At 39.5% G+C, this 24,270-nt stretch overlaps 8 protein-coding genes and 1 non-coding gene across 9 annotated transcripts; 3 read left to right on the forward strand and 6 right to left on the reverse strand.

The window, feature by feature from the left end:
- Window positions 1-389: 389 nt before the first annotated feature.
- L201_004812 (uncharacterized protein) lies at window positions 390-5,388 on the reverse strand (the record flags this gene model as incomplete). Its single annotated transcript, XM_066220550.1, has 7 exons — window positions 390-1,632; window positions 1,687-3,542; window positions 3,599-4,005; window positions 4,057-4,623; window positions 4,682-4,736; window positions 4,800-5,049; window positions 5,159-5,388. 7 exons carry the CDS (start codon window positions 5,386-5,388, stop codon window positions 390-392), a joined length of 4,608 nt encoding a protein of 1,535 aa, XP_066076647.1.
- Window positions 5,389-6,659: 1,271 nt separating this feature from the next.
- On the reverse strand, window positions 6,660-8,824 carry L201_004813 (26S protease regulatory subunit 6B; the record flags this gene model as incomplete). Its single annotated transcript, XM_066220551.1, has 11 exons — window positions 6,660-6,704; window positions 6,767-6,892; window positions 7,073-7,128; window positions 7,188-7,256; window positions 7,315-7,483; window positions 7,541-7,732; window positions 7,791-7,891; window positions 7,968-8,270; window positions 8,389-8,536; window positions 8,603-8,731; window positions 8,792-8,824. The coding sequence occupies 11 exons, from the start codon at window positions 8,822-8,824 to the stop codon at window positions 6,660-6,662; spliced, it is 1,371 nt and encodes a 456-aa protein (XP_066076648.1).
- Window positions 8,825-9,126: 302 nt separating this feature from the next.
- On the forward strand, window positions 9,127-10,008 carry L201_004814 (uncharacterized protein; the record flags this gene model as incomplete). Its single annotated transcript, XM_066220552.1, has 6 exons — window positions 9,127-9,184; window positions 9,256-9,310; window positions 9,391-9,461; window positions 9,532-9,562; window positions 9,618-9,668; window positions 9,753-10,008. 6 exons carry the CDS (start codon window positions 9,127-9,129, stop codon window positions 10,006-10,008), a joined length of 522 nt encoding a protein of 173 aa, XP_066076649.1.
- A 283-nt stretch (window positions 10,009-10,291) lies between these two features.
- Window positions 10,292-11,542, reverse strand: L201_004815 (uncharacterized protein; the record flags this gene model as incomplete). The annotated part of the gene is made up of 6 exons (XM_066220553.1): window positions 10,292-10,360; window positions 10,427-10,494; window positions 10,566-10,696; window positions 10,779-10,888; window positions 10,949-11,072; window positions 11,136-11,542. 6 exons carry the CDS (start codon window positions 11,540-11,542, stop codon window positions 10,292-10,294), a joined length of 909 nt encoding a protein of 302 aa, XP_066076650.1.
- A 1,149-nt stretch (window positions 11,543-12,691) lies between these two features.
- L201_004816 lies at window positions 12,692-12,777 on the reverse strand. The gene has a single exon. It is a non-coding gene; the product is annotated as a tRNA-Trp (tRNA).
- Window positions 12,778-15,307: 2,530 nt separating this feature from the next.
- Window positions 15,308-16,551, forward strand: L201_004817 (uncharacterized protein; the record flags this gene model as incomplete). Its single annotated transcript, XM_066220554.1, has 4 exons — window positions 15,308-15,833; window positions 15,906-16,236; window positions 16,296-16,384; window positions 16,454-16,551. 4 exons carry the CDS (start codon window positions 15,308-15,310, stop codon window positions 16,549-16,551), a joined length of 1,044 nt encoding a protein of 347 aa, XP_066076651.1.
- Window positions 16,552-17,179: 628 nt separating this feature from the next.
- L201_004818 (uncharacterized protein) lies at window positions 17,180-19,196 on the reverse strand (the record flags this gene model as incomplete). Its single annotated transcript, XM_066220555.1, has 10 exons — window positions 17,180-17,351; window positions 17,423-17,496; window positions 17,568-17,770; window positions 17,844-17,992; window positions 18,062-18,196; window positions 18,272-18,394; window positions 18,475-18,593; window positions 18,675-18,787; window positions 18,863-19,089; window positions 19,156-19,196. The coding sequence occupies 10 exons, from the start codon at window positions 19,194-19,196 to the stop codon at window positions 17,180-17,182; spliced, it is 1,356 nt and encodes a 451-aa protein (XP_066076652.1).
- A 347-nt stretch (window positions 19,197-19,543) lies between these two features.
- L201_004819 (uncharacterized protein) lies at window positions 19,544-21,335 on the forward strand (the record flags this gene model as incomplete). The annotated part of the gene is made up of 4 exons (XM_066220556.1): window positions 19,544-19,902; window positions 19,974-20,286; window positions 20,363-20,562; window positions 20,744-21,335. 4 exons carry the CDS (start codon window positions 19,544-19,546, stop codon window positions 21,333-21,335), a joined length of 1,464 nt encoding a protein of 487 aa, XP_066076653.1.
- A 195-nt stretch (window positions 21,336-21,530) lies between these two features.
- On the reverse strand, window positions 21,531-24,038 carry L201_004820 (uncharacterized protein; the record flags this gene model as incomplete). Its single annotated transcript, XM_066220557.1, has 5 exons — window positions 21,531-22,376; window positions 22,438-22,998; window positions 23,073-23,254; window positions 23,340-23,829; window positions 23,910-24,038. The coding sequence occupies 5 exons, from the start codon at window positions 24,036-24,038 to the stop codon at window positions 21,531-21,533; spliced, it is 2,208 nt and encodes a 735-aa protein (XP_066076654.1).
- Window positions 24,039-24,270: the final 232 nt, after the last annotated feature.

Genomic DNA, 24,270 nt, shown 5'->3' on the forward strand with positions numbered 1-24,270 from the left:
TACAATATCACCTTCGGACATGGTTTTGGTTCTTATAGAAAGTATATTTATAGACATACACACATACATCACACCTATATTGCATGCGATATTATTTTGCATTGTACGTACGTGAACAGATTTTGCATTATTGTTTATGCTGTCGCTTATAGAGAATGGTAATTTGATGTCTATAATATCAATCCACTTGTCATTTTTGTAACTCATTGAAAGTACAACATCTATGCCATAAGAAGCTGATTGTTTTTCTCGTGTTATTGCTTTTATATACAAATTATACTTATATGCATAGTCTGATCGGAGACATGTAAATATGATTGTAATTGTGATAGATAATTCATCCCATGATTCCCGAAGTAATACTAATAACCTATAATCATTCTATTTATCTATGGTTTACCGAATTTAGGTACAAAAGTAGGTGCATCAGCTTTGGGTATAAAACTAGATGCTGCAGGTTGTAATCTTGGTTGTGATTGTGACTGTGTTTGAGATTGTGGTGTCGTTGTTGTTGGTTGCGATACACTAGTTTTATTGCTTGATGTGTGATGATGCTGATTAGATTGAGATTGAAGATGTGAATTAGCGTTTGAACCATTTGTTTGTTTAGAGTTCTTTGGAGAATGATTTGATCCATTAGATTGTTTAGGTGTTTTCGTTGTAACTTCACTTTGCTTAGGTTTTGAAGGTGTTTTCGTTTGTGTCTGTTTATTCCCATCATTGTCACCATCTCTATTACCTTTATTTTTAGGTTTACCACCTCTGGATCCACCTCTTGGGTGACCGCCATCGATTCTGGGCTTCATGGTGTCTCCATTGATTGGCTCAGCGGAATCACCGTTCAGAGGTATAAGTCCGGGATTGTTGTTGTTAGATTTACCACCTCTACCTTTAGTCGTTGGGGTTCTCATTTTGCCTCTACCGGCTTTACCCCCTCTCCCAGTCGAAGAGGCGGTGTTGTTGGAAGAAGAACCTACACCAGATTCTTTAGCCACTCTAGCTTCTTCCTCTGCCCACCATTTCATGAAATCTTCTTCTTGCGCTTTATCTTTTTCAGCTTCTTTCTCTTCTTCTTGAATCTGTTTCAATGTTTTGGTCGGTTTTTTCATTGAATTCAATTCAGCTAGATCACGTTCATGTTGTTGTATCGCCAACAATGAGAATCCGGTGGTTATGTTAGGTGACATGGAAGGTACGATAGGAGGTGGTGCAGGCGAAAAATTCGGTGTAGTCCAAGCTGCTCCAGATCCCGACCCCGATCCTCCCATACCTATACCTCCGGAAACTTTCCGTTGAGGTGTACTTCCCGGTGCAGGAGGTGGCAGTTTCACAGGCGTTATCACCTTATTGGAAGCGGTTCTCTGAGGTATAGGCGATGACGTCGATGATGAAGGCTGTTGAGCTTGCTGAACAGATGACAAGGATGTTTTACGAGTTTCCATAGGTCGCCATGGACTACCTGATGCAGGTGGACTTTGAGTTGCATATGGAGCCTTGGTAGGTGTAGGTAATGGTGTAGGTAGAGGTCTAGAGGAGGATGATGGCCCCGTATAGCTGGCACCTGGAATAGCAGTAGGTCGACCTGGAGTCTTTTTGGCGACTTCTCCCGCCATAATACTTCGTAAATCGACTCTAATAAAGGATGTCAGCTGCTGCCTTAGGACTTCGGCAGGGGGGTCAACTTACTTTTCGGTTTCAACAGTCTTTGATCTCCAGACAGCCCCTTTTCCACCTTGATTAGGTGCCGCAGACAAGTCTAGCGGAGTGATGGGTCTATTGGCCTTTGGTGTGATCGCGCCCGAGGCCGTTGAAGGTGGAGTTGGTAGATCATCATCCATTTGGAAAATACCATCAGCTGCTGAAGGTAGCATCTCAGGTGATAACATAGGTGATGGTGGAGGTGGCAATTTAGCTTTTTCTTTCGCTTTGGATGTGTTGGAAGAAGAAAAAGTCATAGTATCGACAGGTGATAAAGCTGGAGATTTGGGTTTCCATTTAAATGGTTGTCTAATTCTAGGTTGTGGTATATCTTGTAGTAATAACCATTCACGATGTTTTTCCATTGCTTGTTTAACTAGTAATTGACTTCTTGACACTGATAATTTTTTACCCTGTTTCTGAGCGATGACCTCGCTCAGATCTTGTAGGACATCATTATCCATCTCATCCAGAAGACCAGATTCAAGCATTGTCTCCATACATGAAATGATATAGTCGAATATGCTGAGTTTGAGTGTATTGGCTTGATAAAAGGCTGCTTCTGTGGCAAGAGCAGCGGCATTGAATGCGTTACAATGTTTTATGATAGCTCGAGAACAGACAAGTACCAGTCGATCAAGCAACAATTCGGTAGCAGCGGCCAGCACCTCAAAGACAAAGTCTAAGAATTCATCAAGCGTTTCTTGATGTAGGTAATCGAATAAGTCGTCTTCCTCTCCTTCATGTATAAACCTAAACACCAATCTCATTGGAGTCCATTTGAGATGCTCCATATATACTGTGACTCTACCTTCTTCTTTCCTCCTTGAAGTCCAATCTGAATCCGCAAACATGGCTTCGAAGAAAGGACATCTTGACCTTAGTATTGTTGAATTACATGAAATCTCTTTATCGGCTAATACCAAAGTTACATCACATTGAGTTTGCGTTGATGGTTGAAGTGTATACGAGGACGAGAAGAAAGCGTAAAGGTTTGCAGGAAGGGTAGATTGTGAGATGGGTTGTTTACTGGCTGAATTCAGAACGTTTGAAAGTGGTGCCAAGCCTAGATCCTCGGCTATTAATTTGAGATCGATCTTGATCTGACCTAAAGGTAATTTGAGTGAAGCGAATTTATCTTGAACTGCTCTAGCTACTCTTGCATCCCATAATGCCGATATATCATCTGAATAGATATATTGTAAAAGAAGTAGTACTACTAGAGGATGACAAGCTTTGATGTGTATAGCTTTCGAACCTCGATATTTACCTAATGATAGGTAATCTGATTTCCCTCTTCCAGCTAGGATATCTCTAAGCTTCGGCATTCGTAGTGAAAGCATTACACTGTGAGCTGGAATAGCTATATCCTTGACGACCAAGTGTATATCACTGCCAAGTAATGAATCACTCCATGCAAACAGAGAATCACCATCGTCATTACGCCATCTACTGAGTATCGTACAAAATCTAAAGGCTGTTGCTAAATCTTTGGTGATGGAGTTGGAACTTTCGTCTTCATCATCATCCTCAACCTTCTTTTTGAGCGCTTCTTCAAACTCATCCGCTGTCATCTGACTTTCGAATCGTCTGATATGCGGTTGAAGTAGGTATAGATCTTCTTCTAACGTTCGGCCATTCAGAGCAATGGGTGTAGCTTTAGCATCCACTCGAACAACTGCAAAAGCTCCTGATTCATTGACTGCTACCTTGATAACCCTTTGAAGATACGGTATTCGACGGAATTTCAGTTGACCGGAACCAGATTTCAGACGCTGTCTAACGAACACATGTCCTGATTGTGTACATATTATGACTGTTCCATCAGATCCCAATGCGACGTCCTTCAAAGCAGTGTTAGTGTATTCGAATCCGAACGTCATATATGTGAAAAGCTCACCTGCACAGCAGTAAAACTCTTTCGCAATGCCCAGATCATCTGAGGCTTGACGTTAACATGACCTCCGCGTGCATCCTTAGGTAGGTCTTCTAACGGATTAGGTAATGAAAAGGTGAAAACATCACCAATAGATGATAAAGCTGCGAACGAAGCACCACAGCTGGTAACTTTCTTGATCATTGGTTTCAGCGTCGCTTGAGGAGGTCGGAATGGGAATGCTTCTGATAGCACTCGAGGAGTTGAGAAACTGATCTTAAAGGATGTATCTCGATGGAAACATAATACTTCGTATGTGTCAAGCAAACAGATCATGGCGTAATCTGTAAAAGCGATGTCAAGTACCGGCTGAGTAATCGATGTCACCCTACGGGGTACTATCTGAACAGGGTTCGAAGCTTTATCATAACCTGATTCTAGGAATTAGCTAACGAATGCTTCACTTTTTTAGCTAGACTTACCTAGATGACCTGCATTTGTACCCCAAGTCCAGACAGCATCTGATGTCCAACAGGCACTAGCCATTCTACCTGCTGCTACACCTCTTACAACCTCCTTCTTTAATGGTCCCACAATCCTTTTTGGTGAAATTTGAACTAAATCATCACCTGCGTTATGACCAGGTATAGGTTTTTCAGGAATTTCAATTGCATAACCTAACTGCGAAAATCTATTGTGACCCCAAGATAAAATATATCCACCTGAAGCTAAAGCTAAAGTATGATCTTGACCTAAAGCAATATCGATGATATTATGTGGTAAATCCGGTAAAGGTAATAATTGTAATTGTGAATGTACTGATCTTCCTAATCTTCCATTTGAACCAAATCCACATAAACTTAAATTTCCTCTTTGTTCAGTTGTTATCACACCCGTATGTAATTTAGCCATTATTACACTTTTTACTCCAACATGATCAAATTTCTGATTTGGTTCAGATCTTCCATTAGCTTGAGCTTGTGTAAGTAAGTTGATATGATCAGGATATGTCTTATCCGATGCATCACCTGTACCGAGAGCGTAATTTCCTGCAGACTGCGCGTTAACTTCGGATTATGTGTAACTGCGTGGAAATGAGAAACTCACGATTTACTCCCCATACATATAAATCAGATCCGTCGACATCATGCGGGGGGTTAGTCTATTTTGGACAAAGGATCAGCTCATCTTTGACTATCACAAGGTCAAGAATGGTTCAACTTACGCCTTCAACAGTACCATTATACAGATCAAAAGCTGTCATTCCTTCTGAATCCTTGATACTAAGATCTATATCATTTCTCGCCAACAAATCTCTAGCTGCTTTTAGATTTCCAACGAATAAAGCTCTGTGTAGAGCAGTATATCCGGATTCTGAATCTTGCAAGTTGACCGAAATGGATGGATTCCGAAGTAGTATACCCAAGAATGTATATGAAATAGATGTCAAAGAAGAAGCTACCAGATGAAGAACGCTAGTATGACATGCAAAATATCAGCTTCAGCTCGTGAACCCATTAAATGCAAGTATATTGGTACAGCATCAATAACGAAAAGAATATAGATACGTGGGGAGATACTCACGTTCTTCCTAGTTGATCTCTTTCATTGATATCAGTCTTGACAGGAATTGTGTTAAATCCAGTCATCGACCAAGATCTACCACCTGATGCACTCCCTGGGTCCTTATTGGCATTATTATTATTCTTCCATCCTCCTCCTCCTCCTCCTCCTCCTCCAGTGTTACTGTTATCAAGCTCTTGACGAAAAGCTTTGATATTACCATTATGATAATGTACGTGAAGATTAGGCATAACCACTTAAGTTGGTTTGTTGAGACCAGTCAAACCGTAGTCTAGACGGGTCAAACACTAATAAAAACTTGAATTTCGAGGAAGGTAGCCTCGATCAAGTTTCTAATTAGCGATTTTCTATTAACAATTTGATTGACAGATGTAAGTTTGATAGCTTGAGAATACTCGCTTTCTTCCTGTAGACAAGAACACAAGTTGAGTTAGGTTACTAAGAGTAATATCCAAAGTTTACGATTAGGTGGCAAATTGTCGTATTTCTGCCAAGATTAATCCCGATATTTGTTGAGATCTGGTATCCAAAATTCTGCTATGTTTAAGCTGATTAGTCCCTTGCAGGTGTAGGTAGGTGACGAGCAGCAGATGCGGTATAGTATGTACAAAGTAAAGTGTAAAAAGCAGTTCAAATATAGCCATTAAGCAATTTTCGATCTCATTTCATGACTTTGAACGTGTTTGACGTCGGTGGAGGCGGCAATCAATTGATTCCTATATAGTCATCCTCCAAATTCCCGAAACTCCCCCTTAAATAAGCTGAGGTACTCAATCAGCCAATCATTATTACTACAAAACATCAAATGCATGTTTGAATGCTCGTCGTCCTGATGTACGACAGGGTGCAAGAAGACTATCATGCAATGAAAAACTAGGATTGGGTTCAAATAATGCATAAAACATAAATGATATAATCGATTAAATAGTTGTACCCTATAATATGGACCGAACATCATCCCTCATATCCGAGTTGGTGAGTAACAAGGGGACGTACATCCTCCAGAGCGCGGAGGAGACGTGACAAGTTTTTCTTGGTGTTCCTAAAATAGCAAGTCGACATTGGTAATCATCGCTCGCAGAGTGTTAAGCACCGTTGTTGTCAAATTGACAAAGGGGAGAAGGAGAAGATTGGAAGGTGATATGAGGAAAAACCTCGAAGTAATGAAATGATATACACTTGGGCAAAAAGCGTAAAAGACGCCTTTATATCCAGATTTTTCCCATATCTCCTAAAGAATCCTTCCTTCTTAACATTTCAAAACAAGCCAATGAAAGAGCATGTCCAGCGTCTGTGAAGTATGGACCTCGTAAATTGGCTTAAAGCCTCGAGGTTATAGCAAATGAACGCTGACTTCCGAAGAAGTTGGGTTGCTCTTCGCTTGTGCAACGCCTTTCGCTAACACCGCAGAACAGGGTGAAAGCGAGATTGTGGGTTGCTGAGCGGGGGACGAAGTAGACGGATAAATGTAGTGTAAAGTCAGTGATTGTATTGGTGTGGATCATAGACGTTCGTTAAGATTGCATGCAATGGAAGTGAAAATACACTGCAATAATGGAAAGGTTAGCCTTGAGATATCAAGTTGAGAGACCTGAGGCTGAAACTCACAATTGTACATAATCTATCGGTCTGATGAGAAGAAACAAAGAAGGTTAGCAGCTGTATAATATGGTCTCTATAATCGCAGCTGAACTTACAAAACTCATGAGTCTCGTCAGACTTCTTGACGACTCCCTATAAAGGATATAGATTGTAAGTAAACGAAAGAAGAAGGAAAGAAGGAAAGAAGATAGATGTAGAAATAGTTTGGATAGACAAGTGCGTTTTGAACTTTTTACAAGCTTTGACGCGTGAATAGCGGTATTTTACGGAATTATGTTTTGTGTGAAATAAATGTGGCATATTCGAACTCACCTTCCATGCTTCCTCAAAGTCAATCGGTAATATGACGTATCGGTTCTTCCTTACAGCTGTTTTTGTGCAAAGATTAGCTATTTGAGTATGCAAGACTCATTGAAGCTCAGCCTACCTTGGAGACCCGCAGATTGACAAATAGATGCAATTTGAGCTGAACTCAATTGATCAGGTCGAGATACGTCTAACAATGCAAGTAGCTGTTAATAGTTGTTCTCGATCAGCTATACGGGTGCACTCACAATCTTCTAAATCCACATCTGGACCCAAGTTCATTTTCGATGTTACGGTTTGGAAGATTAATCGTCTTTCTCTTCTTGAAGGTAGAGGCATCTCGATCTTTCTATCTAATCGACCGGGACGAAGTAAAGCAGGATCCAAAGTATCGGCTCGATTGGTAGCCATGATAACCTGTGATAAGTCAATCAGTTAACACATGTTGGTAAGAATCGACATGATCTAACTGACTTTAACGGTAGTTTGTTGATCGAAACCATCCATCTGATTCAATAATTCCAGTAAGATACGTTGTACTTCTCTATCTGAACCAGTCTGAGCATCGAAACGTTTTGTAGCGATAGCATCTACTTCGTCTATAAAGATAATACAAGGTGAATTTTCTCTAGCCAACCTGAACACATCTCGTACCATACGAGGACCCTGTGATGATTAAGTATCAGCTGAAACTCTAGGGGAGATGCAGATCAAAGCATCTTACTTCACCCAAGTATTTCTGTACAAACTCTGAACCGACTACTCTAATGAAAGAAGCTGAAGTTGAATTTGCAACAGCTTTGACTAACATTGTTTTACCGGTACCTGTGGCAATCCCAAATTTCATGATCAGCTTACTTTCCAAGCGGTGAGCAGGAAGAAGCTGAATATGGGGACTTACCTGGTGGACCGTAAAGTAAGACACCTCTAGGGGGATCTATACCGATTTTTCTATATAAATCCATTTGAATCAAAGGTAATTCAACAGCTTCTCTAATTTCTTGTTTTTGACTATCCAATCCACCAATATCACTATATTTTACATCAGGTTTTTCATCGGAACCCAACATTGATATAGATGAATCTGCTTCAGGTGGTAAGATATCAACTAATGCATTTGAGTGTCGATGTAATGCTACGGATGATGATGGTTTGAGTAATTCTCGGTCCAGAGTTGATAAGATTCGTACAACATAGTTTGAGCCTATTTGTAAAGAGATTTGACTTAGCTTATATATCATCAGATGGAATGGCAGATGAAAGACGCATGATATCGTTGAATGGTCGATAGCTGATAAATGACACAAGAAATGCTGACTTACCAGTAGTCGAACCGACAATACCTCTTCTCTCATCAACAGGTTCTAAGAATTGACCAATCACCAAAGGTACACTTTGGATTCTTTTGACTTCCTCTTGAGCCCTCAACAATTCTCTTCGCAAATTTTGGGTTTCATCTCGAATGTATTCCTGTTCAACACAATCTGTAAGCTGATGTTATCGCCTAAGCAGGAATTGCCACGATCGATAACTTACTTCTTGTAGTTCTAGGAATTCTCTATGACCTTCCAATCTCTTCCAAGTACTATACAACTCTGCATCACTCGTTGGAAGTGAATCGAGAAGAGCTTGTTTCTCTGATATCTGAGAAGGGAGTGTTGGATCCTGCAATGTACGATATATAAGCTAGTTACTCGAAGATTGGGAGCTATCTGTTGAGCTTACCTCAAGTTTGAGATCGATACCGATTTCTTCCATTTTGGTTATCTATGTTTACTTGTTCTTGTAGAAATTGCAATAGAATGAAGTCAAAGACGAGATCACAGAAGAGACAAGAAATTGAAGATGTTAACTAGATCATCGACGCGCGGTCATTGTCTTGTCATTCTGTCATTCAACCCCACACATACACGGAGTTTTGACTACTCTCCGATAGATTGTTTGCAGTAATAAGCTGGACAAGTTCGAGCTTTAAAGTACATAACATTTATCTATTTTTCTGATGCTTATTCACTTTATGTTTTCCATCATATCACTTCACCAGTAAGAAAGCCGTCAAAATGGGTAAAAGGAAGGCAGCTAAGAAACCACAAGGTAAAAAGAAGGCTGAACCATTGTGTATGTTAGATCCTTTCTTACCATATATCACACTGGTCAAAATTATGAGCTAATCTTCCGAATTCATTTAGCGAGTGTCTTCAAATGTTTATTCTGTAATCACGAGAAAGCAGTAACAGTAAAGATGTGAGCTATATTCATCTTGAGATTTGATTAATCTAGTAATAGAGTAGCTAACGTGTGATTACGCTTCAAACGATTTTCAGTGATAAACAATCGATGTTTGGTCATTTATCCTGTAAAATATGTGGACAGAAATTCACAACGCCTATAAATAGTAAGTCAGCTTATTTCCTTAACCGTTTCGTCTATGGTGTACAAAAGCTGATCAACAATTCTCTTTGAAGCTCTGTCCGTGCCTGTTGATGTGTATTGCGAGTAAGCTGTCTTAAACTGCAAGGCTTCCAACGTTCAGCTGACAAAATTCGGTTAGTTGGGTAGATGCGTGTGAAGAAGTTAGAGCCAAACAACCGCCTAAGCAGAGGTAAATCATTCATTGACCCATGATGTCATCAGATCTTACCTTCATAATACCAAGTATATTGCTAATAACCAAATCACTTTTCAGACCCGCTCGTGGGCCATCACCTTTAGCTCATGGACGTGCGGGAGGAGCAGCTTTCGACCCGGATGCACCTCAAGACGAAGATGCAGAAGGTGAAGAAGATTATGATGAACGTCCAGCTAAGACTAAATCAAGTAGTAGGCGTGATGTTGATGAAGACGAAGATGATTTAGATGAGGACGATCTAGATGATGGTGGAAGAAGGGAAAAGAGGAGGAAAGTAAGGGAAGATTACGATGACGAGGATGAGGAGGACTAAGATAATGGGTCAGGCATCGGTAAAAACAAATTCAGACAAGCTTGGTTGATTGGTATAAACGTTATTGTTGTGAGCATAGAGAGTCTTGGAAGTCAATGAGATCATCTTGTATTTGTATCTTATCTATATCATCATAACATGTCATTATAAACGTACAACAGTGAAAAACACTTTCTCACGAAGCTACTATACAACATCATAAAAAAGAGTAAAATCATCGATGAGAAAGCATAAGTGTGCATGTCAGTTGAGATGAAAAGGTGATATCGTTACTTTGACAGGGTTATTTCAGAGTTATTTCAGACTCCAATTTTGGTTTTACGCCTAAAGTCTTGAACAAATTAGGTTGGGACTAGGATTTGTGTAATTTTGAAAGGTCAGCTTTTATTAGGCATTCAATGAACCATTTCAAGCTTACCGGATCTTCTATCATCCCATATCCAGCTTCAGATAGCTTCTGACCTTTTTCAACAGAATCCAGAATCCCTGATTCCGGAATTGTTGTGGACATCAGCTAATCATTCACTTTTGCTGTACAAAGTCGTGTAGAAGCTTACATTCAATTTTAACCACTTTCGCACGTCTACTTGCACCTCTTTTACCTTGACCATCTATATGTTTTTGCGTTTTCGTTCCTGATAATCCATAATTTGCTATAATATGTGTGCATGATGAGGATTGTAAGGGTCTACAAAAACGAACAGACCATATCAGCTTTATCATCATCCATGATACAAAGTGGTAAGCTGATAAAAGGGTATATAATGTACGCTATCCTACCGCCATTAGAAGAGATCAGGTGCTGTAGTTGTAAGTTTGATACTTTAGGTCCACTTGTGCCATTCAAGTAAATCACGCAGCCTTTAAATATATCCGTTTGCTAAACGTACAAGGATTAATAAAATCAGCTATTGATAAAATGAGAGAACAGATCAGTCACCTTAGTTCTAGCTTGATCGTTTATTTGACCTGATCTGATCTGCCAGTATGTTTGAGCTCCCGAGCTTCCTCCACCTCTATTGGATTGTTGATGTCCAGTCGAACAAGAAACGAAATGATCCGTTCTGACAAGGGAATCACATAGGATTTAGTATGATCCCTCTTTGCAGTGTATACTTTCAACTCACCTTGAATATAAGTCTGAATTCGTTATAGGATTTAAATCTTTTCCTCTTGTATTCAACATTCTTTCAGTCACTTGAGATCTACTTTTTTTGGACAATTCATCACGTTGATTATCGATTTGTTTTCTTTTCAGTTTATCTTCCTTATCTATATTTCTCCAATTTGTCGTAGTCGTTACAGTAGCTTTACCTTTACCTTTTCTATCATTAATCATGCTCCTTGATGTCAGAGATGACGAGGATGAAGTCGATGCTACATTGGAAGATGCTGTTGATGAAAGTTTTGCTGACTTTGTATAATCTGTCTTTGAGCTAGACGATTTAGATAATCCTCCCTTTAAGTAAGATGTAGGCGGCGGTGAGATTGGTATTATCTCCTGAGAAGAAGATGGTGAGAGCGGTGTAGGCATCTCTCCGTTTCTATGCATACCATATATAATATAGTTTTGTTAATTTATTGAGGTATACAGGCAGGTTTACAAAGAGAACAACGAAAATGTTATGCTTTAAGCATATTGTACCGGTTGACTCAACCGGATATGAAATCGATCGAAAACATTACTCGTACAACTTACTTACGCGCCGTTCTAGACGCGTTTATGTGGCATCGTTTGAAAGTTCCAAAGGGTTGAGTGAAGTAGGTTGTACAGCGCCATGCACGTTGTCACGACTAAAGCCCCACGAAAGAACATATGTCCTCTCTCCGGCGGGTGTGAGAGCTCTTGATACAGTTGGAATTTGGGCATACTCCAAAGGAATATCGATTGAGATCGCGAGAGTTATAATAGGTGGTTTGATAATATAGATCATCATCCTCTAACATGTAGCAATGTCTTGTTTGAAGCCACTTGACATAGATTTCAGTTCCTTGATGCAAGCTCGTGAAACATCTGCTTAAGTAAGTCTCTTTTACTGAACATAATTTGAAGGCAATTCTGTCGAAGTACACCTCTGCTTTTTGATCCTATGCTCCAGCAGCTTCTGTCAAGATTGTTTTCAGAAACAGTCACACGGCTTCTGTACTCGATTGATAAAAGAACAGCACCAAGAGATGCCGAGCGGAGAGATACTAGTCCTATTTAGCTGTCATGTAGCATTCTGTTGTTCTAGTCAATCCGGACAAGTCTCAAGAAGGAAAGAGGTGTTAAGGGATGGGTGATGTCACATCAAACATGTAACCCCCCGGAAAAAGCCATCCATCATTTTCTCATCATCGTTTCTCATTGCAGCATCGAAGGGAACTGCTCATTGGAAGAGGTTTTTTCGGGTACAGGCGAGGTAAAATGAAGTATATGATGTGTGTTTGCGTAAGGAAGTCACAGCTGAAATCAGCAAAAGCTACCACTCCAATTACTTCCTCAACAGATCTGCAAAAGCCAAAAATAATTTCAAGCGTGCTCAACGACAATGTATGTTGGCTATTTCCTTATATCTGTTGGTTTATGCACACTAAAACACAGTCAGTGATAACTGTATGCAAAGTGAGAAGAAAGGAAGTTTCTGCGAGATGGGAAAAACTCAAAAAGATAGGACCGTGGTGAAGACCAGTTTCAACAATCTGTTGAAGCTGACAGGAATCGAACCTGCGACCAATAGATAATCCAATAATTGGAATCTACTATTCTACCAATTGAACTACAGCTCCTTGGTGAGAGGTAAGTTTTTTGCGCTTATACATAGCAAGATAACAAAGGATCCTCCTCCTTTCTTATGGCTTCATCATTCTTCGATCCCCTCTCCATTCAAACCAGTCAAAGATGTCTGTTAACTGTTCTTTGAAGGTATTTCATCAGACAGAATAAACATGTTCTTCTCTTGTAGGATCTGAGTTTGCAAAGAGAGTTGGAAGCTTGACTTGAAGACTGGATTGTTCGGATTAGCCGAGTGAAGAGACAAAGGTTAGTTACTCTTTTATGTATTAACCTGCCTTTCTGTAACTTAATTAACCCAATCTTTCGGTTCCAAACCAAAAAGCTGTTATGAAAAAGATCAAAATTCGAAAATCCAAAGATAAAAAATCGAAAATCCGGATCAGGGAAAATTAGTATAGTTGCGTTATATCCCAATCTATCCCCCGACCTTCTCCTTTGGTTTTCCCCACATAACCGACTTCCAAGGTGCTTTTCACCAAAGTAAGATCTGGTTATCTATCAGATTTACCAATTGTAGCGCTTTTGAGGCTAGGTATCCTGAGACAGAAATCACGCATGTATCAGAAACCAAAGATTGGCTGAACAGACTAAGATTATAGCAGATCATTCTGTGTATAGCAAGGATAGTTTGATGCATTTCTTTCATCATCCTATCCTTTCCACATATCCTCACTCCTCAAATTCATACATACACGGAAGATCATTTTGGGATATCCAAGATTTGTACACAGCTATACCAAGCAAAGTCAAGATCAAGTAATAAGTTGCCGTTAATCGAAAAGAATAAAGAATTAAGCGAGGTACCGCTTGTAGTACGCATCCAATTCGAAATCTTTGGGTTCAATTTCAATTTAATCAAACGTCACAAGTAGTACTTTCATTATCTTGACATATCATACATATACTGTAGATCATAAGACCACATTTTTTGGAGTTAACTTATCTTTATATCTTACAAACATCGCAACTCGTTGCTCCAACAACAACCACATACACAGAACACAATACAACTTCATTCATCTTCATTACATTAAATCCATTGCGATCATCCACATCCGCTATATCGGATATATATCAGCCAACGAACGAACGGGATCAACCAACGAGCGATATATAATACTTAATCTCGTCTAATCTCGTATAACACAACAGAAGTAGCGAAAGAAGTCCAGGCTATATATTGGAATAACCCAGAAATAATAAGCAATGTGAGTGATACTGGCCTGCTTGGGTCAACTACCTCGAATTCAATATTACACTTTCTTTGCTGTATCACCTATTCCATACTCTCCCTTCTTCATCAACATGCTATTCTATGTGGACATCTCGTCAGCCTCATCCCCTAACTTGTCCCACTTTACCGCTTCGTTCCTTTTGCCTATTTCTTCCTCTCTCTGCTATCTGCGCACCTGTGCCATGCTCTCCTTCACGTTCTGGTATCCGTTATTCTCAACCTTTAATATGGATCCTCTTGACACAGGATTCTGTACGTTCTACGATATTCAATGGAAAACATCGGCATACAGGGGAACAAAGAGGTAATCCTACGCCTTGTTTGTCAACTTTTTATTCTATTACACAAACATACACACAAGTTACGACCCCTTACCCCAAAGATGGTCCGACCGAAATATACTTGATCGGGTTTATCGTGTGGTCATCATCTTGCTGCCCACACTTTCTTATCCTTCCTTTTTCTCCTACTTCTTGCTTCTGTTTGTGTAATACCCATCCACTTCCAGCTTCTGGCTTAAAGGCAGCCCAGAACCGCCGGGAGAATCGACGTCCCTTTGCGGAGGACAAAGGAGTTGGGTAGTTATGGATCTCCTCTTTTCCTGTTTGTCGATTATGTCAAATCCCATATAATCGAAAACACGACTTTCTTCATTTGGTTTGTGAAAAACACGAACTACATCTGGACACCAAGAAGAAACAGGTGAATCGTTGTTTGGATGGTCATTTTCTCGCCTAAATATCATGTAATCATGCTTTCTTCTGGTGCTTCACACGTTCCTACACTGCTTGGCAAACCCGAAAGATAGCAGGTAGTAAATGGATAAAAACCTGTTCATCAACATTGCAAGATTCCCTTTATTTGCCACTATACGCTATTTCCTTTGTTGTCTCATTAACCTTGTCATAACGAGATGTCATAACGAGAAACCCAACTTGGATTACGCACCTTTATCTATTCGAAGAAATAGACTATTCATACTACTTAGTTCTACATCATCCTTCTTGCCGCTTTGGCTCCTCAACATCATTTCATCATTTCTGTTTCTTGTCAGAAACGCTTTGTTCTTGATAAATAAACTCAGACAATATATTCGTCTCATTTCCGCTTCTCCTCTTTCGCTTAAGCCGCAAAATATCCTACGCACAGAGCTTGTTGATCAAGTTTCATCATTCTTAAACCCTTATTTCATCATCTTTACAACCTTTTCCTCACTATACTCTCCGATATACTCGCAAAGAACGTTATCACTGACGAACCAAATAAATCTTTCCATCATCAAATATACCATGTCAATGAACGTCAATTCACCAACGGACATAACCCCTAATTCACATTGTTCGGTCAATTTGCCAACGTTGGTGGTGCATTCACCTGTACATCGTGAACATAAACGACGTAATTCTGAACCTTCCTCACCTACATTACCTGCAACACCACAATATCCCACTTATTTCGCCGGATTTCCTTCATATTCATTCGAACCTTGGAACGTCCGTCTGGCTTCTCGACAATCACCCAATCGACGTATTAAACCTCTCCCATCACAACTTCTATCATCGAACTCTTATAATAAACCTCCTCGTCGACCGTCATCGTCATCATCATCTACAGACTCACCAGCGGTCTCCTCGACTTATCTATATTTACAAGACGACGATACCGAAACCCTTCTCGAGGAAGAAATAGGATACGATCACAGATTCATTTCGAACTCCTCATATTCACATAGTACAATATCAAATACAAACATCATGAGTAATTCAGCAGGAACTATGAAGAGAAAGGTGGTAATTATGGGGTCACCCAGTGTTGGTACGTCAGCTCAAAAGCAAGTGAATGCAATGAGCTAATGACTGGGTGTCATCCGTGTCATCACGTTAATAGGTAAAACTTCCCTTACACAACAATACGTTTCACCACCAACATACAACGCATCATATTACCCTACTATCGAAGACACCTCCCACAAAACCGTAAATTATAATGGCGTTCAATACGAATGCGAAATCATCGATTCAGCAGGATTAGAAGAATATTCACTTTTCCCTGGTAAATATGGTATTGGAGTCCATGGTTATATCCTTGTATACGCAATTACATCGAGGCAATCATTCGAAATGATTCCTATAGTACATGACAAGATTCTTGATTATGCAGGTTTAGAAAAAGTCCCATGTGTCGTAGTAGGGCAAAAATTAGATTTACAGTCCGAGAGGTAAGTCCAGCTTCAAGTAGACCATCGAATCGTGCTGATAGATGTAATATGGTATTCAGAGCTGTAACTACAGCCGAAGGTGAAGCTTTAGCTAAAAAGTTGAATGCTGGCTTCATTGAATCCAGTGCAAAGGATAATAAGAACGTTTGTAAGTTGACGAAAGATTCGGATTACCTTCGTTCAACTTAGCTAATGATGGATTTGCCGAAATTTGTAGCTAAAGCTTTCGATGTCCTCCTCGCTGAGATGCAGAAGGAATACAATCCTGCACCAGAGAAGAAGAAGGCTAGTTGGTGGAGTTGGGGAGCTAAATAAATATGATCATTTCTCATTCCCCTTATACATTTTCCATTCCACACTGAATTGCACTGATCCTTTCGGGTCATCAAGCTTTCAAATATGATTAAATATGATTTGATCCCAAACTCAACGGATCCCGCTCGTTTATTCTTTCTTCTTCATCACAATCTTATCTTTTTGCCCCTTATACATTTTTTTCCATCTTAATTACAGCGTTGTTTGGGAATCTCAAGAATCTTCTTCTCCTCTAACTTATAATCTGTATGTACTATCATCCCAATTGCGTCCACTCTTCAGCATCGTATTGCTTAATTTCAGACTCTTCATTCCGCATGGACAGTTCAAATAGATCAATAAGAAATAATATAACATCTTATTATATTTTCATTATATTTTGTTATTTATTATTTCTTCTATCTACTTCTTTATAGTTCTCTGTGATTGTGATACATGAATGTCAATATACGAATGGATTTGTTACCAGAGCAAATCGAACTATGTCGCTTTCCTAAACACCCTTGTAGAAGATTAAAAAACTGCGGCCACACTATGGGGCAGCTCAACCATGTGCAACTTGAAATGATTGTTGACCTTTGTCTGTTCGATCTGTGATCCTTCACTATTCAAGATCATACATTCGTATTCACCATCTTACTTCAATTTTCCCACTTCTGCCTAGCTGTCTAACACCTTTAAATGGTTTATACATCACATCACCCTGCACTTTCAGCTGATCTACTCTGAGGTTTGAGAAAGAATGATGTTGAATATTGAATGTTACGTTAAAAGAAGGTGAAGGTGTAGGTTGCAATTCGCTGAACATCGCCGGTAAGCGTTAGTTATATGAAACTCATTATTTCTCCTTCTGTAAAACTCTTTGACTTACTTAGATACGAATGATCCCGTTAGAGTAGGTGATCTTTCAGTCGATACAAGAGAAGATAATTTCCATTTTAGTACCTATCATTTGTTAGATATTGAATTAGCTATAAACGATCAGTCAAAGATACTTCAGTCGGATGGTAATTTACCTGAGTATGTGGATCGAATTCCCAATTTCCACCACCAACATGACCATCCGCTATACCTTCTTCACTACGTATACCAATTGGTTTTCTATCACCTTGAGCAGTAGCACTGACTGATGTAGCTCCTTTACCTAAATATATAGAGATTACAATATCTTCTAATGGTCGACTTGGTAATGTTGATGAGAGAGTAAGCGAGAAACGGCCTAAGAGAGATTGACTGGTATATCAGCCAAACTGTCCATTATGACAGATTAGGGGGAACAGGTAGAGATTCACCTCTATTAGGTTCTATAACTAAATTAGCTTTAACACCTAACGGTATTTGATTTTTGGATGAGCTCGATACTGATTGGTATTCTAGTAATCTGAATTTGCCATCAGGCGGTATAAATGATAATATTCGATTCTTCTCCCACTTGTTGTACCTAAATGACAAAGATAAGTACAAGTTAAGTACAACCTGTAATCTTTGACCGGCAAAACATGAAACATACCTTATACAGGGATGAAAAGCACATTCATCTAATACTTTTGGATTCGAAAAACTCAGTAATAAATCTGGATTACCTGATAATCTTGAGTTACAATTTATTCTACCCCATATCGCGGATGATAGCACATTTCCTCGTCTGCCATTCAATCCATACAAGATTAGCATTGTCTCAAAAAGACGAATCGTCGTTGTGAGGTGATTTCAAACTCACTTATCTATTATAGCATCTAATGATTCTTCAATATCAAAGTATATCTCGTTTGAAGAATGTCTAACACCCGGTCTCCTCCACGGTATAGGCGCTGTAAAAGGCTGCGTTGTAGGCGTTTGTAATCTGATAACCACATATAAGCGATGAGCAGCGTTCTATGAGCTTGAGCAGGTTCTAATTGCAATATTAACATAGTGGCTCACCCAGAAACTCCAGCGACATTCAACAGTTTACGCATCAAAGTAGGCGGTAGTACAATCTCTTTCAACATGTTAGTCTCCATTGTCATTGGATGACCTTCATCCAACATTTCTTCTATAAGCTAATCAAAAGGGAGACAATCGTAATAAATCGTAAGCAAGCCTTCTGTTCATAGTAACACAGCTCTGAAAATAAAGCTTACCATATATATTATATCGAAATTATCTTTTATAGCAATTTCAGTTATTTCACCCAAATAATCTTTTAATGTGTCTAAGAATGAGTCCAAGAACGAGAATGCGAATAAGGGATTCACTACCGAGATGAATATTCAGCATCATTAGCTGAAATATGTTTGAAGCGTCTACTTGAGTATATAATATAACTCACCTTCCTGTCCTACTGGAACCAAAAAGAATAGCCCTTCTCTTTGAACATGACATAAACCTGCTCCTGACATACTACTTCCACCTCTGGCTAATGTGTTTACCCATATTACAGGTTCGAGTTCTTCATCATTCGTTATCGCTTTCTTACGAGCTGTGTTGAATGAATCTATGTGTAAAGAAGGATACGACGGTGGGTGTAGTGGGAAATGAGAAGAGATCAGGGGTTTACTATCATAGATTTACGATAAGCTACATTCCCCGACACGAGAGGATCCCATTGATTGAGTAGCTTACCCATTAGAATCCAATATTATTATCCCATCTATCCTTGTCATGTTGCTTTTTGTATGTATTCTTATACTCCCACAATGTGTGGACAAAACATAAAACACATCTGGAACAGAAGAACTTATCTTGTCTTCACTATCAACCAAGCTTTGCTCATCATGTCATTAAGATTATTGCCTGCTAAGAAGCTAGGTGCTATTTAACCGGGCATAGAACCATTAACACGTGGTAAATTGCGGAGACTCCATAAACAACCAATTCTTGAAAAAGGATTTTTCAGAAAAATATTGCTGGGTTGAAGACGAGATCTATTATTTTGTTTGTTTGAGAGGTTTTTCTGTTAGACATCAATTTGTATGACTGACGACCCGAGAAGAAGAAAAGTTTAATCAAGATGGTGCAGACTCAAACGATAAACTTTTTATTACCTTCATTACATCCAAACACATTGGTTGATTTGGCTTTCCCAGTACCAACATTAGGTTTAGTTCCTTCAGCACCTGAACCTATAATACAGCATTTACCTATCAAATATGACAAACACCAACCTATAGGGAGATCGAAGTTTTTGGTCAAGTCTATCACCAGCAGTAATGAAGACCAAATTATAATAGCAGATGATAAATTCCAGGTATCCACCTTAAATATATCTTCTCTTCACGAAGAAAATCCTGCACCACCTTTAATCGTAAAGCAGGATAATGTCAAAGGTAGAAGTAAAGATGTATGGGCTGGTATAGTAAACGTTCAAGGGTAAGTCAAACTAGTTATACTTAGCTATCATACCTGAACAACCTAGACTGATACCTTTTTTCAATTGTCAGTGGTGTCGTATCAGCTTTAACTTCAGGTCATTTGACATATCACTCAACAACCTCTTCGTCAGCAGAACCACCTTCAGGATCATCATCTTCCTCAACTAACCCAACTAGATCAGTTCCATCACCTCTGCAATGTCTCACTTCGACGTCGCTATTACCAAATTCGTTTGTTACAGCAGGTAAAGAAGTTGACGTATCTATATGGGATATTGAACGTACCTTTGGTTCAAGTAATTCGGAAGTATCGAAAACTTGGGACAATGGTAAAAGGAAGAAAATTGTGTATGAAGCTGGTCAAACATGGCAAGCTAAGAATGTAAGCTGGACCAGAACAATCAATTAAGATAATTTCGGTTCATCTTATGCTAATATTCTCCTTTCACGTTCCATAGGTACCACAAAACAATCTATCTCTAAGACAACCTATAAATCATCTATCCTTAACGTATCTCAACGATTCTCCGCATTTCTTGGTTAGTGGTACGAAAGCAGGTACAATAAGGAGGTATGATACAAGACAAAGAAAACCTTTGTCAGATTGGAAAGTAGCTAGAGAAGGCGGTATTGGCTGTGTAGCTTCTGGAATTGACCAGTGAGTAGAAATGAGTCTTGCTAAGTTGGTTGGCTTTAACGCCAATTTATCCTTTTCCCCTTTCCAATTGTCCCCTCCGCCTATCATCGCTTTTTTTTCTTGCTCATCTGTGAATTACAAGAGAAATCATGTAGAAGGTAACATATCAAGCTAACTTTGTTGATTATCTTTCCACTATCAGTGAACTGTTCTTTTCGGATCATTCGAATTTATTAGGTTCCCTAGATCTCAGAACTGGTAAAATACTTTACGCATATTCATCAATGACATGTACACCACATCAATTATTACCTTTACCTTTACTTAATCCTGAGAAAGATCATGAACCAGCTATAAGAAGAATTGGTTTAGGTTCAATTTCATCAGATGCGACATTTAGATTACATTCATCAACGAATCCACCAAAAGAGGAATCAATGAAGAGTAATTTCGGTGGTGAAGGTAAAAAAGGTGAAATTTTGAAAATTGTTGGTGGAATTGGTATAGGTCAAGGTTTATTTAGAGGTTATTCAGAAAGAGATATTAAACAAGATAAACCTGAAAAGAAGAATAAAGGTGAAATTGGTGATGAACGAGACGAGGAAGAAGATGATGATGAAGATGATGAATTGGATGAAGAACAAGTTTGGGATAATATCAATGAAGTTGTTGAAGATAAAGGTAAATTACCATTAGATGAAGATGATGAAGATTATTCTTCAGAATCAGATATAGGAGAAGAAGATAAAGTTATAATCAAGAGTAAACCTAAAAAGAAAGTTAGAAAGGTGTAAACGGTCGTTATTGGTGCTGTCAATCATTCATGATAAAATAGGGCGTGGTTTCGTCATTCATGCATACATAGCGTGAGGAGGTGAAACGACGGTTGATATCTATTTCGTGTATATTCGTAAATCATTACTGTCTTCTGCTCTCATTTTCTGTTGAACACATGGATTACTTGTCTATATTGCAGCTTCTGCTCTTCGCTACCATGGAGCATCAGGATTACCACCTCCTTGAGTTGATCCACTACCACCCCCTCGACCACGCCCGACAGCTGTATTAGCTCCTCTACCCGCAAAACCAACCCTAAATATAGATCCTCCACTTCTAACACCTCCCGGTATTTGTCCTTGTCCTTGTTGTTGTTCTTCCTCGATCTGTGAAGTATTGGAGTGATTACCTCTACCTGCACCAATATTTGCACCTCTACCTGCAAATCCAACTCTAAAAAATGGCATTGCTCTCACTGGTCCTCCGCCATTATTATTGCTTGGAGGAACCGGTATAGTATTTTCGCCATATGGATTAAATAAAGATCTTGGCCATTGATGGCGATACTCCTCTTCATCTCGCTGCTGTGTTCCTGTTTGGACATCTTTCGATAATTCTGAGTCTGCTCGTGGGATTCCTTCCTCAGAAGGACTGTTATTACCTAATACCAGAGCACCTGTATGCCACCCAGCAGCGGTAATACTGAAAACGAAAGCATTTGGATTATCTGGGAAGAAAACTTTGGAAGGCTGTTTACTTGATCTAACTTGACTCCTACCTAATTGACCTGCATCACCTTGACCCCAAGTAAACATCTCTCCCTTGTCATTTAAAGCTGCATAATGATAATCTCCAATAGCAACTTGGATTATGCCTTTATCATTCAAAAAGTCAAATGCTGATGGGTAAACATTTTCACCTATATTTTCCAATGATTGTGGTAATTCGGCAACGTGAACAGAAGATCCACGTTTCGAAGATGTTGGCGTATCGTATGTAACGAATGAACGGAATTGTGCTGTTATATGAGTAATCTGATCTGATGAGAAGAATTGCATCTAGTTTGTGTAATGGCAGTTAGCAGACTCTTAATCACAAAACCTGAATGAATACACCCACAAATTGCCAATTTGGTATTTGTCCTTCTTTCACCTCTGTCAACCAGACTTCGCCGTTCTTCCTCAGCGCAACAATAAAGTCTTCTCCACTTGCGATCTTGATGACCTTTCGCTCTTCTTCCAATAAGCTTGTTGGCTTAGAAAGCTCACGTTCTTGGCGTTCCGCATCTTCAGCTTGTAATTGTTGTCTTCGTTCAGGTGTGTTCTCAGTATCATCGACTTTGCGACCTTTTTCCAACAAGATAGCAAGATTCGATCTGAAGCTGATTCGAGGTGGCACAGGTGGTAAAGTCATCAAGACGTTCTCTCCAACTTTACCATACTTCAAGCCTGTTTCCTGTAACTTCTCCCCAGGATTACCTAATGGTCCACTCAATTCCTTATTGTTCGTCAAGGCATTCTCGTACGTATCAGAGAAGGGATACCATAAATGTATTTCACCTTTAGAAGTCAACGCAGCTGAATGATTCCATCCGGCCGATAGCTGCACGATATGGGGAGGTGAATGCGTTATACCATGTCCAGACGGTGATGTGAGTTCTGAAGAGGTATGATGGTATGCCTAAAGTTTTACCATTGACTTGATCAGCTGAAGTGAGATTGATATAGGGTAAAAAGACAGAATCGATAACGTACCTTTCCCCAAGCGGTCAATTCCCAAATCAAATTATCAGAATCTAAAACTAAAAGATGTCTTCTACCAGCAGATATCGATTCTGCTTTGCATGGCAAAGGCAACTTTGTTGGCGTTTTACAGCTAAAATTCTTTTCTTGCCATGAAGCAATCCTAAAAACTGATCTAGGCCCTTCCATTTGACCTATATCCAAAGAAGCCGGAAATTTCATTTCACCTGTCAACCGCTATACTAATGAAACGCGATCAATCAGGTTTGTGAGACTTACCCCATACCCAAACGGAACCATCACTCTTTCTAGCTGTAAAGCTCCAACCTCCAGCTTGTAGTTCCACTACACCTGGATTATCGTTTCCATCCCCTTCCTTCTCAGTGTCTTGTGTATTCTTGTCGATACTACCCGGACCCGTTAAAGCTGTAATCAGACTATCTTTGATTTGTCCAGTCCATCCCTTTGCTTCTTGTTGACTAACACTGTCGGATAAATTTAGGTCGATTTCAGAAGGCAGATCAACGAAATTAGAATAATTCCCTCTTGATTTGAGTTGTGCTCCACCCAGTCGATTTTCTGCGGCTGATCCCCATAAATATGCTTTGGGATTTAGTAGTCCAAAGTAAACCTTTTTCCACCATCCTCCGTCACCTGGATGTTGCTGTTCTTTCTCTGCTTCATTGGAAGTTGATGTTGAAACTGGATGTGAAGTTGAAGGAAATGTGAAATCTCTCAAAGTCTTGTTACGCCAAAATGTGGAATCTGACTATGAAAATGACTTGTTAGCATAGTTGTAAGTATATCGTACAGTAGTCAATAAGGTGCGCAGAGATCAAATATACTCACAGTCAGCTCATTGAAGTGATGATTCACAATTGAAAGGGAGTTCAAATCTTTGACATGTAAAGCTGGTAATAGATGTTCCAGTACAACTTCATTTGGTATATCCGTTAGCGTTGGCTTGTTCTCTGACATTGTGATCTAGCAAGTTGAAAGCAGGTTTTGCCCTCGATATAAGGGAATTCTAAATTATTCACGAGTGGAGTTGGCCAGAAGAAATCAGGTCATGTTCAAATGATATGATGTAAATCTTGTTCTTAGCAAACAAGCGCAAAAGAAGCGCAAAAGAAGCAGAAAGTTGGGTGGCCAACATATCGCGTTTGTTGTTTTAACCGTCACATTACGTCATACCGGACACCGAGATAAC

The sequence above is a fragment of the Kwoniella dendrophila genome, chromosome 6, assembly GCF_036810415.1.
Source record: "Kwoniella dendrophila CBS 6074 chromosome 6, complete sequence".
Lineage (NCBI taxonomy): Eukaryota > Fungi > Basidiomycota > Tremellomycetes > Tremellales > Cryptococcaceae > Kwoniella > Kwoniella dendrophila.